Source organism: Amyelois transitella, chromosome 22 (genome assembly GCF_032362555.1).
Source record: "Amyelois transitella isolate CPQ chromosome 22, ilAmyTran1.1, whole genome shotgun sequence".
NCBI classification, from domain to species: domain Eukaryota; kingdom Metazoa; phylum Arthropoda; class Insecta; order Lepidoptera; family Pyralidae; genus Amyelois; species Amyelois transitella.
Genome location: NC_083525.1, coordinates 4168062 through 4182745, shown reverse-complemented (window position 1 = coordinate 4182745; position 14684 = coordinate 4168062). Strand labels below are relative to the sequence as shown.

General features: G+C 36.8%; 2 protein-coding genes across 5 annotated transcripts; one reads left to right on the top strand and one right to left on the bottom strand.

Moving 5' to 3' along the window:
* The first annotated feature begins 4036 nt into the window (after positions 1–4036).
* Positions 4037–6385, top strand: LOC106134152 (transmembrane emp24 domain-containing protein 2). The gene is made up of 4 exons (XM_013334121.2): positions 4037–4276; positions 4385–4566; positions 5015–5161; positions 5809–6385. Exons 1-4 carry the CDS (start codon positions 4135–4137, stop codon positions 5956–5958), a joined length of 621 nt encoding a protein of 206 aa, XP_013189575.1. The 5' UTR covers positions 4037–4134; the 3' UTR covers positions 5959–6385.
* Positions 6386–6669: 284 nt separating this feature from the next.
* LOC106134144 (gephyrin) lies at positions 6670–14475 on the bottom strand. 4 transcript variants are annotated; one of them, XM_060950753.1, is made up of 10 exons: positions 14042–14157; positions 13140–13894; positions 11827–11981; positions 10964–11105; positions 10454–10533; positions 9914–10020; positions 9088–9247; positions 8396–8507; positions 7829–8034; positions 6670–7292 (listed from the first exon to the last, which is right to left on the bottom strand). In XM_060950753.1, the coding sequence occupies exons 1-10, from the start codon at positions 14080–14082 to the stop codon at positions 7161–7163; spliced, it is 1890 nt and encodes a 629-aa protein (XP_060806736.1). In that variant the 5' UTR covers positions 14083–14157; the 3' UTR covers positions 6670–7160. The 4 variants fall into 4 exon arrangements, with proteins under 4 accessions (XP_060806736.1, XP_060806738.1, XP_060806737.1 ...); XM_060950755.1 differs by lacking the exon at positions 14042–14157 and adding an exon at positions 14453–14475 and having other exon boundaries at positions 6671–7292; XM_060950754.1 differs by lacking the exon at positions 14042–14157 and adding an exon at positions 14236–14430 and having other exon boundaries at positions 6671–7292.
* Between the last annotated feature and the right edge of the window lie 209 nt (positions 14476–14684).

The window sequence follows — 14684 nt, the reverse complement described above, 5'->3', positions numbered from 1 at the left end:
GCAATATGACCTTAAAATTTTATAATTAATAATTATCCATAATATTTAAATTAAAAAAATCAACGGACGTGAAAGCGTTAGCTAAGGTTTTTTTTATATTATCACTGATGCAAAGCAACAAAGCTAGTTAAAAATATTCTACCAAAATCAAAAAATAAACAAACTTATAAATAATATTCAGATTTTCAAAGAGAATATTTTCTTTTCACAAAAAAGACTTTAACGAGCCTAAGTCGACGTGCCTTGCAAACCTATACCTAAAAAAACTTTAAACCTAGATTAAGGCTCATGCCTGCACCAAATGCGTATGGTGATTTTTTCATAGCTATTCAATAGTTACAGAACTAGGTTTAAACCAAGTCCAATGGGTTCTATTGTCTTAGCGTCCAATCCTGTTCCTATATACGACGTTCGAATATGTACGTACATATTTAGCAAATATGTACCTATATAGGTATCTTTGTCTTTGAAAGTTCTGAAGGAACACTTTATTTTCAGAGGTGTATCACCTGTGTTCCTCACAAACATACATACATATAGTCAACAGTCTTGAAAAGGCTGAATGGCCACGTTCATTTATTTGGCTTAATGATAGAATTGAGATTAAAATAGTGACAGTTGCTAGTCCATCGCCTACAAAAGAATCCCAAGTTTGTAAGCCTATCCTTTAGTCGCGACATCTTTCGACTTTTGCGACATCCATGGGAAAGAGATGTAGTGGTCCTATTTTCGTTTTTGAATTGGTGCCGGGAACCACACGGCACCAAGAAGTCCCTCACCGACAAGAAAAATGTCAAACATTTTATTCTAAAATTATACTTTAAGCTAAATTCAATTGGTTTGATCAATCAGGGCCCTTTTGCATGGTAAGTTCTACCATCCGTTATATACCTACAGTCCGAAGGACAATAAAAAAAAACTAATTTCAAACTTTCAGATACTTTCGCTTTTAATTTATTGCTATGCTTTCACATGTTATTAAGACAATTAATAAATTGTGTTTGTCTAGAAATTTATTTAACAGAAATTCACCTAAAAATGTGGTTTTTCCTTCACCTAGATACCCAGATGCGCTTAATATTAATTTCTCATCGCTTCATAAATGCAAATCAAAGTTTTTGAATATTAAGGTCAATAAAAAGTTTGCCAACGTTTTTTTCCACAATCAATAATCATTAATTCACAATCACAAACGCGTCGCTTTCATTTCTAAAAATCTACTCTAAGATACTGAAATTAAGATAAAAGTATACCCATATTTTGTTAACTGTTACTCTGACTCAGTATTTTAGATGGGAGTTCTGTACTAATCCATATTCTTTGACCAATTAATTAAGCGATTTACTTTAACTTTCAAACCGCATATCGATTTGTAACATACCTAGCTTAATAACTTTTTACACGTATTGTGAATTTAATATCGAATACTTTAAATAAAGACTAACTAAAAGCGAGCTATATGTTCAAATTAATTATCCAATAATCTATTCTATACTAATATTATAAAGCTGAAGAGTTTGTTTGAACGCGCTAATCACAGGAACTACTGGTTCGAATTGAAAAATTCTGCGTTGAATAGACCATTTATCGAGGAAGGCTTTAGGCTATATAACATCAGCTGCAACTATAAGGAGCAAAGAAATAATGGAATATGTGAAAAACCGGGGAAAATTATTCATCCTTAAAGGCTTCAACGATGCCCAAAATAACTATTCCACGCGGACGAAGTCGCGAGCACAGCTAGTCTGAGATAAAACAGCACAGTTTACGTCATTAATCTCTTGCTACAAAACAAGTTAAATTCGACCTTTTTTTATACATCTGACGAACATAGACGAATTATTCTATTTTTATAAAAGGCAAAAAGGCATTAAGTATTATGCGTTATTATATTTTGAAGCCGAAACGAGAGCCATCGCGTGACGCAAAAGCGAGCAGCTTCGAGTCTTGTCCTCGGTTTTTGTTACTTTGTTATAATAAAAAATGTGTAACATAATAAATAACACGCTAGTCTTATCTGACCAAACGTTTTAATGGTACTTAAATCAAACTAAATAATACATACATACATACATAAAATCACGCCTCTTTCCCGGAGGGGTAGGCAGAGACTACCTCTTTCCACTTGCCACGATCTCTGCATACTTCTTTCGCTTCGTCCACATTCATAACTCTCTTCATACAAGCTCGGCGGTTTCGGGTACTTTTGACCTGACCCTTTACCAGGACGTCCTTAATTTGATCAAGATACGTTCGTAAATAAATAAAATTGAAGTTATTGACTTTCTTTACTTTCACTTTCAACTATCTGTTTTGTCTCTTTCAGGGTAGACATAGGTAACAATTTCGAAAAGACCTGAAAGCCGTGTTCTGCAGATACCTAGTTACATTGCTAGCCCAGCGCCTGAAAGAAGTTAGAATCACTCTATTTTTTTACGTAGATGTCCTAGTGATAGTATGAGGTTTTAGTTTAGCCTGTTTAAAAGGGTCATAGAAATCGGAAGTATTTTCATATACTCGTACCTATCCATCGCCGAATCGTGGTCATAGGTGTTTCGGTCAGCTCTCCAAGGAAGCCGCAACCACCAAAAAAAATCATGATGACATATTCATTCAAGTTAGATTTACTTGAATTTGGTAGCGTTTGCTTACAAAATTTTCACAAAGTAATTTTTGCCACCTTTTCTTACCTATTACCTATTTACTTAACATATCAATCATAAGAAACATAACTTTTTATCTAATGGAAAATATACGGACATGTATTATACTATAATGAACTATGAAACTATCCAATCAAGTCCTTGACTAACGTTTTTTATACGGTAGGTAACTTGATTTTGGTTATATTTAGCTAGAAAAAGGAAGTGATGGCTGCCGGTCCGACGAACTTCGTAGGAGTTTGACCTTATGGCGTGGTTGTTACATAAAATTACTTTGTTTTGCCGATGCCTATCGCAATTAGCGAGGTAAGGATGGAAACTTTGTACGATTTTGTGGGAAAATTCCAGTCGTCAATTGTAGTAGGTACCTACTTGATCAATATTGTTTTAAATGTACGTATTATATTCTTTATGGTTTCCGGGACTCATATTCACACTTGCATTTAAATTGAATTACTTATTCCGTTTTAGATATATTACCATTTCAACCTACCTACTATGACTATATAGGTGCTAGCTAGTACTTAGAGTAAGTTACCATCGAAGGGAGCGAGTGATTATATGGACCCTTTATCTGCGGTCTTGCCACCATCCGTGTTCCATTTCCAATTGTTAGATTTGATTGTTGACGGCCTCTGTGGCGCAGCGGTAAGTACGCTTGTCTGTGACACGGGAGGTCCCGGGTTCGAATCCCGGTCAGGGCATGATGAGAAAAGAACTTTTTCTGATTGGCCTGGGTCTTGGATGTTTATCTATATAAGTATTTATTATTATAAGATATAGTATCGTTGAGTTAGTATCTCGTAACACAAGTCTCGCACTTACTTCGAGGCTAACGCAATCAGTGTTATTTGTCCCGTATATATTTATATTTATGTGCTAATAGGGCAGATAATCTCCAAAGACGCACGATATTAACATAGGTATTTACACCCCTTGGAGTTTGGGCCTGGAGTGCAGGATTTTTTCGACTATTGTTGAATACCTAGGTACCGAGGTGCGAGTACCTAGGTATTTCCAACCCGAGGTCTGCTCTAGCTCAGAATAAGTAATTGATAAATTTAGACTGTTGGCTCTGTCTACCCCGCAAGGGATATAGACGTGACCATATGTATGTATGTATAAATTTAGTATTGTACCGTCATAACAAAAAATTGCCATTTTCATTTCAATAAAATTAACGCCATCTAGTAGGTAAAGAAGCTTAAAACAATTAAATCTTAAAAATAGTGGCGCCATCTAGTATCTTATAGTAAAAACACAAATTACGTTTGGATACACGCACTCATAACATGGTATTGTAGCACTCAAGCGAAAGAATTGAAAAACAATAATGGCACGTCTATTCATCGTCGTGCTGTCATTGTCAATCAATCGATTATCTGTCATTACGTGGCTTGGCATCAGCACTGTCCGATTGAAAACAAGAAATCATATTTCTAGGAATTATTATTAAATTAATTTATACATAATGCAGTGTTTGTGGCGAATCTTATGGTTAGCGGCCCTTATAATAACTATCTCATTCAAAACAGCCAAATGTTATACAATAACAGTCGACGCGCACGCCGAAGAATGCTTTTTCGAAAATGTTGATGCAAACACTAAAATGGGTTAGTATTTGTAAATAAAGTCTCAGTAAATAATTCAATTGATTGAATATGTAAAGTTTATCAATAAAATATTAATTTTTATTTAGATTCTTTCTTCTCTATTTTCAGGTTTGACATTTGAGATAGCTGAAGGAGGTTTCCTTGATATAGATGTAACCATCACTGGTCCAGATGGTTCCGAATTGTATCGTGGTGAGAGGGAATCTTCTGGCATGTACACATTCTCTGCACCCACTTCGGGTAGATACACATACTGCTTCAGCAACAAAATGTCTACTATGACTCCTAAGGTTAGCCTACTAACAGTTTACTGTGTGAACGTTTTTTTTATACTATTAAATCTAAAGGATACTAAGCTAGCGTTGTAGAAAACTTCAAAAATTATAATAGTTATAAATAAATACTAAAAATGTTTGAATCCATATATGTGAAAGTACATTTGTTTATTACTTCTTCACAATTAAATCACTGAAGTAATCTGTATAAAATTTTCAAACATATAATGTGGAGGGCGTACTCAATCAGCAGAGTCAAGGGCAAAAACTAGTCTCTAATAAAATTATTGCTTCTAATGGTATTTAGCATCTTGCAAATTATAATGATAACTAAGCTATTGGTTACCATAAAATGTTTTATTCAGCACATTGCAAACCCATAATTTATCTTTACTGGTAAAATAAAATAATTCTGCAAACAATAAACACTGGTTTAATGCAAGAATTTTGTTCCATGATTTAGGTAGTGATGTTCAACCTAGAAATTGGAGATGTACCAAATAAGGACGAGCAGAAAGGAAGCGAGGTTGACCACAACAAACTGGAGGATATGATCAAAGAACTCGCTACCACACTCAAGACAGTCAAGCATGAACAGGATTACATGCAGGTTTGTTAACTCATTTTTTGCACAAAAAAAAATTAATTGCACAGTTTTTGGAATTAAAAAAAATCTCTACAATAGCAGATTTGTCCTAATTGTATTTCTGCCAGTCAACCAAACTTAAAGGAATATCCCAAATAAAAAAGGTAGCACATATAAAAAGCATTGAGGATGCCATAAAATAATTATTTCAATTTTATATTTATACATAAATATATTTATGTTAACTCAAGTGTCAGATGCATCATAAGTCAGTCCTTTGATTTGTGTTTTGAAAGAACCAAAGTTACGAGCTGATCTCAATTCTTAGGGAAGTTTATTGCAAAGCTGATTAGGTTACTTGGTTCTGGTACATATAAACATACTGATTGTATCCTCAGCATTGTAACTTCAAACCCCATGCCATAAGTGGTTTGAATTTATTACTTGATTAACTTTAAAACAAATGCTTTTCGGATATCAGTAACCTAATAGATATGCCCTTACAATTTTAATGTGCCTTCCAAAAAAATTCTGATAATCAGATTCCATCGTAATATCCAAACCAGACAGTCTCAAAAATAACTACGACCCTACAACCTTCCGGTCATTAGGCAGAATCACAAAGCCAGGCTTAGCTTCTCAAATTTTAACTCATAATATATTTCTTCTAGGTCAGAGATCGCATCCATCGCTCCATCAATGAAAGCACAAACTCTAAAGTGGTGGTGTGGTCTATCTTCGAAGCGGGAGTGCTCCTCGTAATGACACTGGGACAAGTTTACTACCTGAAGAGGTTCTTTGAAGTGCAACGTGTTGTGTAACAGTTTTTTTGTTTTTATTTATTCATCACACTGTACAAAGGAGATCAATTTATGTTTAAATGGACAGTGTGACAGAGGTTGTTGCTTAACTACTGTGATGTATGAGTTGACATAACTATCGACCAGTTCACTTATAAAGAAAATATATTGAATCTCGCTCCCATTTCATGTTTTTATTTAATCGTTTACGAAGACTGACCATCTGTTCAAACATTACGCATATCATGTAACTTATTTCTTTTCCTTGAACCTACTCATTATATTTTTATTTATAACTGTTAGCATATATATTTCATAGTAATTAATTACAAATGAAATCAATGTAATTTCGGGAGCGAGTGATATCAGATTTTACTTCCATTCTGATCTGAAGCGAGTGTGAGTATGTGTGCGCGGAGTATGCTAGTAGTTACAAATTGTAATAAATTAATAATGTTTGTAATAATGCATATTATTTATCCACCTACAATTAGAAAACTTCCCCATTTTGTACAAATAGTTTTTAATACCTTTCAGGGTAGACGAGAGAAGGGTATGGCAATACCCTTCTTTTCTCTTGTATCAGTTCACTTATTTGAACAAGGACATTTATGTTAAGATTTTCAAAAACGATTTATTTCCAATAAGTGGTGAATCTATCTGGGTGAGCGGATCAGATCAGGTAAAAAAAAATGCTTAAAACAACAATATTCTTTATTGAGATTTCAACATTTCAATCCTACACTTTAAGTATAGATAAAAATCTGTATTGGCGAAGTATAAATAACAAAGTGAAGGATTAACAATACATAAAACGAGTTGGCTGTTTTACCTTGGCACCACATTTTTTATTAGGTAGGTAGCTATCATTCTATTTTTTTTTATAAGTTCGGCTTTAAGTGAATAACACTATTTTAAACATTTTAATTTAATAGGTAACGACTATAAGAGTTGTTAGAGATTGTTGTTGAAAAATATGAATAAAATTTACTGAGCACATACTGACTACATAAAAAAAAAGTAAGAATATCGGGCCGCGTTGTGAATCATATTATATTCTTAATCACATAGAACTTCCTTAGGATTTTTTTTGCGGATTGTAATAATGTTAAATCGACTTTAAAAAAAAAATATGTGAGATTACTTAAACGTGATTCAAAGGTGCATTTGATTCCAAAGTGGGGGTACGGGATTGCGGTATACACGCGCGACTAGCAAAGGGTTCAGTATCGCGTGTTGTCGAGCCGGGCCACGACGAGCGCGGGCAGCACGGCGCCGGCCGGCAGCCGCCGCGCGCCGCCCGGCAGCTCCAGCAGCACGCGCGCGCCGCACGCGCTCAGCAGCCGGCTGCTGCACTGCTCACGAACATACATACAAAGTCAATTTGACTATCGCGCAAGTGCATGAAAACAGAAATAGTGTGAAATGAGAGCGTCGTCGGTAGTCAACGGTAATACCCGAATAAAGACGTCTAAATGAACGAAGTGTGAATGTGGAAAACTGTAAATCTAGGCAACTGTTAATGCATTATGGATCGGGTTCCCCGAACGTTACGGGGGTCAGACAGGAGTCTCTTCGTGTTCCAATTAAGGATCGTGGTTACAGGCGCACTCCGGACTTCTCTAAGAGGTGAAAGCGCAACCTAGACTAGCGCCAGGATGATGATATAAGGTGCAGACAGTCTTAATAAAAACTGCAATATTATTTTGTTATCGCCGAAGAGCTTGCATTAAGTGAGTGATGAATGTAATGTGGATGAAGCGAAAGAAAAACGCAGGGATTATAACTGTTGCCTCAGTCTATTCCAAGAGAATCTTCTGGAAGGAGGCGTGATTTCATGAAGTAAGTAGATTTTAGGGTGTCTAGTGACAGGCAAAGTGTGAGATGTCACCTGGCTGCCGAGGGTAGTGGCCGTGGGCAGGTCGTCGGTGTCGGGGTAGTGCAGCACGGCGCGCGCGTACTCCGGCCGCGCGTCCACGCTGACGGCGTGCGCGAGCCGCACGCGCAGGCGCGGCCAGTCGGCCACGCGGCCCACGCTCACGCGCAGCGCTCGGATCACGAACAGGAGGCTGCACACGTACGCTGATACCGGGTTGCCTGGGAGGGGGAAACGATTTAGAACAACTCGACGACAAATACTACGCACGCGAAGAGTGCGATATTTTAATGTCAACAAACCAAACTCTGCAATGTAAACGAATCTAATGTAACCATTCCTAGTGGTATAGCTCATACGCAAAACGTCCTGGAGTATTTTGTTCGAAAACAAAAATTCGCCGGGAGGCCGTAGAGGTTTTAAAATTTTGCCAGATAACATTTGGTATGTTACCTTGGGATATAGTAGTAAGCTTCCAGATCGGTCAACTTACGTTTTATACTTTACGTTTATCATAATTTTAAAAATGAAACTACAAAATAAGTAGCCAAAAAAGGGGGGCAATATACAATAATGTGTTACCCGGTAAAGCAAAAATGTACTTCGTCCTGCCTTCAAACTGGCAGGTGGCGAACGTTGTAGGCTTTCCCGGCTTCATATGAACGCGGCCGAAGTGAAGGGTAGCGCTGAAATCCTAGAAAAGATTTTTATTGTTGAAGCTTATATGTAAAGTATCTATGCATAGTAAGTGGCAGCTCTCCTGATAAACTCACATACTCTGCCAAAAAAAAAAATCCGCCTTGTAAATAATGATAGAGCGGTTTATTGTAGGTATTTATGTGTAAACAAGGCGGGGATGGTAAAAAAAAGTTTTAGCTCTAGTTATACAAATAAAAATTTGAATTATGTTCAGGCATGTCATTTTTCTTTACGTTAGACAGACCCCACAGGTTGTTGTTAAAAATCCCAAGTTAACTAGCCTTTCCCTAGTCGCCTTTGACCAAATCCATGGGGAAAAGACGAAGTGGGCCTATTCTAACGTGCCAGGAACCAAACGGCTAACTAAGAATAGTCTTACAATACAACACAAATTAGGTATCTTTATTGCCAATAAAAAAATTACATAAGAAGTAGAAACATACATTAAGAATATGTTTAGCGAAGGCGAACTTGTCTAAACATATTCTAGCTAAAGCTAGCTAATAGCTAAGCAATCTCTTCCAGCCAACCTATAGTAAGGGTAAAACGTGGAACCGGGTGAACAGCAGCCTTACCTCCACGAGAACGGGTTTGAGCAGATCGCGCTCGCCCATGGAGACGCCCCCGGTGCACACGAGCACGTCGCTGCGGCGGAAGGCCTCGGACAGCGCCGCCAGCAGCGCGTCGGGCGAGTCGCGCGCGATGCCGCAGTCGATGCTGTCGTAGCCGTGTTCTCTATAAATAAATAAATATATACGGGACAAATTACACAGATTGAGTTAGCCTCGAAGTAAGTTCGAGACTTGTGTTACGAGATACTAACTCAACGATACTATATTTTATAATAAATACTTATATAGATAAACATCCAAGACCCAGGCCAATCAGAAAAAGTTCTTTTCTCATCATGCCCTGACCGGGATTCGAACCCGGGACCTCCGGTGTCACAGACAAGCGCACTACCGCTGCGCCACAGAGGCCGTCTATCCATTTAATTCAAGTCAATAACATACGTCCGTGCCAGTACCGGGCAACGTAGTTTCAAGGTTAATCCGTTGACAAGATATGTACCGATAGTTTTAGGGAGTTCGTTCGAAAAACTCGTTCAGACTACGTACCGCGCACGGCCCTGGTGTGTGACCTTTAGTCTTATTTAAACAAATTCGTTATGTCTCCTATTGCAGGGCAAATGTCTTTTCAGTGTAAAGAAATATCCACTGACGCGAATATTTGTCGAGATCATTCCGCTATCTCCGTGACCTGCCTCTAATAACTTGTTTCAGTTGCCTGCAGAGAAACGTCACCCCTTGGTCATGGGAAAAAAAACATAAATCCTAAGTTTCTCTGCAAGCAAACACCTAGCATTTTCGTAAGTGATGAAATATAAATGAGTTTACTTACCTAAGCAGCGCTTTTAACATAGTGCGGTTAGAATCGCGAATGTGTGCTGGCCGCAACTTTGATTCCGAAGGCTCTTGTAATTCGTTTCCGGTAGATAACAGCGCCACCTGTGGTAGATATAATTTACAAAGCTATTAAAAATCCCGACTGTACTATTTTTACTTGAATGAAAGCCTGAACAGGAAGGCCAACTATATATTCTCTTTCTTATATATGAATTTAGTCCCAGTCACATGGTCACTAAGCGGAGTGAGCATTATTTCCATAGCTTTCACAAAAAATAAACATGGTGTTACAATGAACACTACTCTTACCAATCATAATGTAGTTATAACTTTTTCTGAAGCTTTACATTAACAAAAATAATAAAACTAAACAAAATTGTGTCAAAGAGAATCCCAAAAAAAACCTGATTATATAATTTGTAATTTTTCATCTTCTAATGAATTTAAGCGTCTCAAATAGTCTAGAAAAACCAATTCAGTAAATTCATATGCTAAATTCCGTAAATAATACGCATTAATATCAATAGAAAAATACCTTGGGAGGTGCTTGGACGGTAACGTTGAGATGACCAGCGCCAGCCAGGAGACCAACCAAAGCCGAATCAATAACGTCCCCTGAAAATAAAAACTCAAATTATTTCTGCATCCCAGTACCAAAATTTACACACATGCATACAAACATCACGTCATACACTATTGGATATTTAATGCTGTCTTCTGACATTGTATTTATCATTTATCATCTATATATAAAAGTACCTAACCCACCAGTTGATTCACTGACATACTCGTACCAATACATTGCCGAAACTGCTGGATATAGAGATTTCAAATTAGACAAGTAGGTTTTTCTATATAGTCTAGGGTTGTATTAAGAGAAGCTTTCCCACAATTCCCACGGGAATATAAATAAGCAGGATTTTTCGTTCCATGCGGGCGGAGCCGCGGGCGTAGGTGGTGTAACTAATTTGGTAGTTTAGGAAACGGTCATAACGACAAGCATATTCTATTCTCTAATCACCACCATTAGCAAGTAAGTAATAACCTTTATTAGCAAGTACAGTGCCCATCGGTATATCGAAGCCTACGGGCCGCACGTCCTGTTGTGGTTCCGGCGCCACCAACATCTCCACTTCTAACTCCGTCTGACCATCCTCTGTGGCCGAAACTAATCTCGTATCTTCTACCTGAAAGTAGTAAAAATAACTATATGTATTCTAAATACATACATAATCACGTCTTTATCCCTTGGAGGGTAGACACAGTCGCCAGTCTTGAAAAAGCTTAAAGGCGTTCAGCTGTAGCGTTAAGATTCAAATACTGACAGATTTCTATCCTATCACCCAGAAAATGTTTAAAGAAGAAAATATTAAAAGAAGTTTAGCAGTCCTTTCCTCGATTAACTTTTACAATCTGCACGGGAAGAGAAGCAGCAAACAATATTTTTCTTTGCTACAAGACCAAGCAGCGGTAGGTATGTGTTCAGATTCCCTTTACTCAATATATAACGAAATGCTACGAAGTACATACATGGTTTCGGTTCGTTGTCGTTTTCTACATGTAGGGCGGCTAAAATACATAGCCATAACAATCGATATGGTCTCTTGGAGGTCGTGATGTTGATTCATACACGATATGCTCCGATTAGCGAGTAGGTAATCATTGCTGATGTTGACAACCAATTATTAGCCTGCTTCTCGGCCCATTATAATGTATAGAGGTGAGGATGTAACCGAGACTAAACCCAGAAGAAAGAATTGAATTCCCTGTGTTACCGGTTTGCACCAAAATATAATATTCATATAATCGTATATAACTATATCCCTTGCGGGGTCGACAGAGACAATAATCTTAATTACACCTACTTACTTTTAGCAAATAAATGACCATATCAAAGGAAGCAAGTACCTGTACTACACAATCGGCGCCCGCCGGCAAAGCAGCCCCCGTGTTGACTCTCGCGCACTGCCCCGATATGAGGGGGGAGGTGGGGGCGTCGCCCGCGCCTAGAGCTGTCCGGACCTGGCGGACTCCTGCGCCGTCCATACTCATACATGCGTAACCTGACGTCAAAAAGTTCATGAAGATCGAAAAGAGGAAATTAAAAAGTAACTGTATTTTTCATGATAATAAATGTAACGAAAAGTCTTCTTCATTTTGGTTGGTGTGGGCGCCTCCTTCAAGATATGGAGAGGTCCAATTTATGAAAAGTAGTTATAAAAAATAACACTTATGTAAGTATTTTTAAAGACAGACATAAATATATTTTAGTGCTAAAGAAAGGCACAAAACCATATCCAAGATCCACTTAAATTAATACCAAATATATCAAGATATTCAATTAAGTACGAGTAGTAAACAAAAGTACTTTATACATAAGTACTAGAGAAGAAAAATATTTGCAACTTTTTTCCATCTTATACCTACTTTTCATTATCAAATAAATCAAAAGTAAATAAAAGTAGTATTAAATTTAAGAACAAGTAAAATATTTGCAACTAGCTTTTACTCAGGGCTTCCCTCCTGTCGGAATTTCCATAAAAAGGTCTTATCGGTCTCTGTGCCAAATATTATCAAGGTAAAGTAGTTATTTATAATATATATATATATTTTTTTTTAATATTATTATGAGTATGGATAAATTTGAACGTCTCTTACGAAATGAGACGGCACAACACAATATTTACCAATTCATATAATTTGCGAATTGCACGGCAACGCAACTAACCGTGACGGGTTATATTGAAGGATGAAATTACAGCAAAATAATGAGTCGTATAATAAAGAGATTACAGAGAGAGAACATTAATACATACATAAAATGCCACCGCAGTCATTATATGATATATCATATATGACTGCGATGGCATTTTATGTCATATCATATTATGATTTTTTTAAAGACGACTCAAATAGGTAATACACAAACTTAAAATTTTAATACTGCTTTGATTATATATGTTTTCCCTTTATCAAACTGAATCATTTTAATATTAAGTGCTATGTATCTATCTTATTTATGACAATTTGTGTGACTTTGTGTGTAACTTATTAACCGACATCAAAAAAGGAGGTTGCAATCAATTCGACCGCAATTTGAATGTTACACTCCACACACATACACATTCGATTTGTGTAATTACCATACTCTCCTTAATTTATTCAAGAAATGGATTATGCAACAAATAAAAACAACTTATTCCTATATATTATGTACTCACCATCTTTAACAGAAGCAGGGAATGGTGGCATTGGTTCCTTAGCACGCAATGCTTGAGCAACTACTCGACCCACACTGTCTTCTATAGATATAATCTCCAATCTTTCTTTCCATTGCGACATTACATCATCCACTATCTTCCAAGCTTCTGCCATCTCCAGCATTGGATAAGGAGATTCACGAGGCCTCAAAGCCACTTTAGAAACATCTACTGAACTTGTGAGTGGAGTTGTGTGATCAAATTTCAAAGAATCGTGAATAGTTCTAACTTCTGCTAAGTCATCATTTACTAGAGAAATGGCATGAGGCAACACGGAACGGACAACTTCAAAACATTCCACAACAGCTTTCTTGCTTCCAGGAAAATTGATGATTAAAGTCTTGTCCCTCACTCCACAAACAGACCGAGATAACATAGCCATTGGTGTTTTCTTCAAACTCTCCATGGTAATAGCTACGGGTATAGCGGGAACTTCTCGCTGTATAACAGCTTTGGTTGCCTCTGGTGTGACATCTCTATAACTTAAACCTGTTCCTCCTGTAGTTAACACTAAATCTATGTTGGAATCACAGAAATATTTGAGTTCTTTCTCTATAATTTCTCTTTCATCAGGGATGATAATTGTGTGTAGGTTTGCTTCAGGAAACAGTTGCCGAGCCAACTCTGCGAGGCATGGTCCGGAGGCATCTTTGGAGTTGTCTTTGAAACATGTGTCACTGATGGTGATGACAGCCACTGCTTTTACCATATTTATCCTGTGGTGGAAAACAAATTAATATTGAAAACAAAAAAAAAATAAAATAAATATTTCCACAACAGTAATTAGACGCTTCTACACAAAAATGCACAAAAAAATCTGTGATAAGCTTGTTAAAAATAGATAAACTGGTTTGAGTACATACTTTGATTGATTGTTAAATTTAACAGAACTAAAAAGTCGCATGTTATAAAGTTACACAGTTTTTAAATATCAGTGAATAAACTATATGCTACTTTTTATCTAAATATCTCAGAAATAGACTTGTAAGCAGTCCCATTGGCACTTAAAATAAGTTGTAAATAAAAAAGACAATAAAAAACACAAGAATGCACTTACTTACTTATATAGGTACTCAATAATAGTGTAAATTATTATGATAACGCTACTGTCCTCTACGAGTCTTACTCGCGGACTAAATTGGCTAATTGCGAAGACCTTTGTTACATCACTGATAAAAACAACGTGGTAAAAATAACAAATGATAACGCGAAGCCGGCACCTTCCTACCATACAAACAAATGATAACTGTGCATGAATGACGCGAGGAACGTACGTTTGACAGATCAGCTGATTGTAGCAGAAACTAGTTTTTGGTTAAAGGGTTCCGGATACAAATGATGTAGCGCCACTGATAGGATTCTTGTAAGACTAGCAAGACGGATTATATTTACTGATAAAAATGTCCGATATAGAATAAAAAACTGAAATTAGTATTGACTGACTGAAATTAGTATTTTTCATCGTTTCAAAAAGTAAAAGTGTAATTTGAAGTATAAAGCATTTTA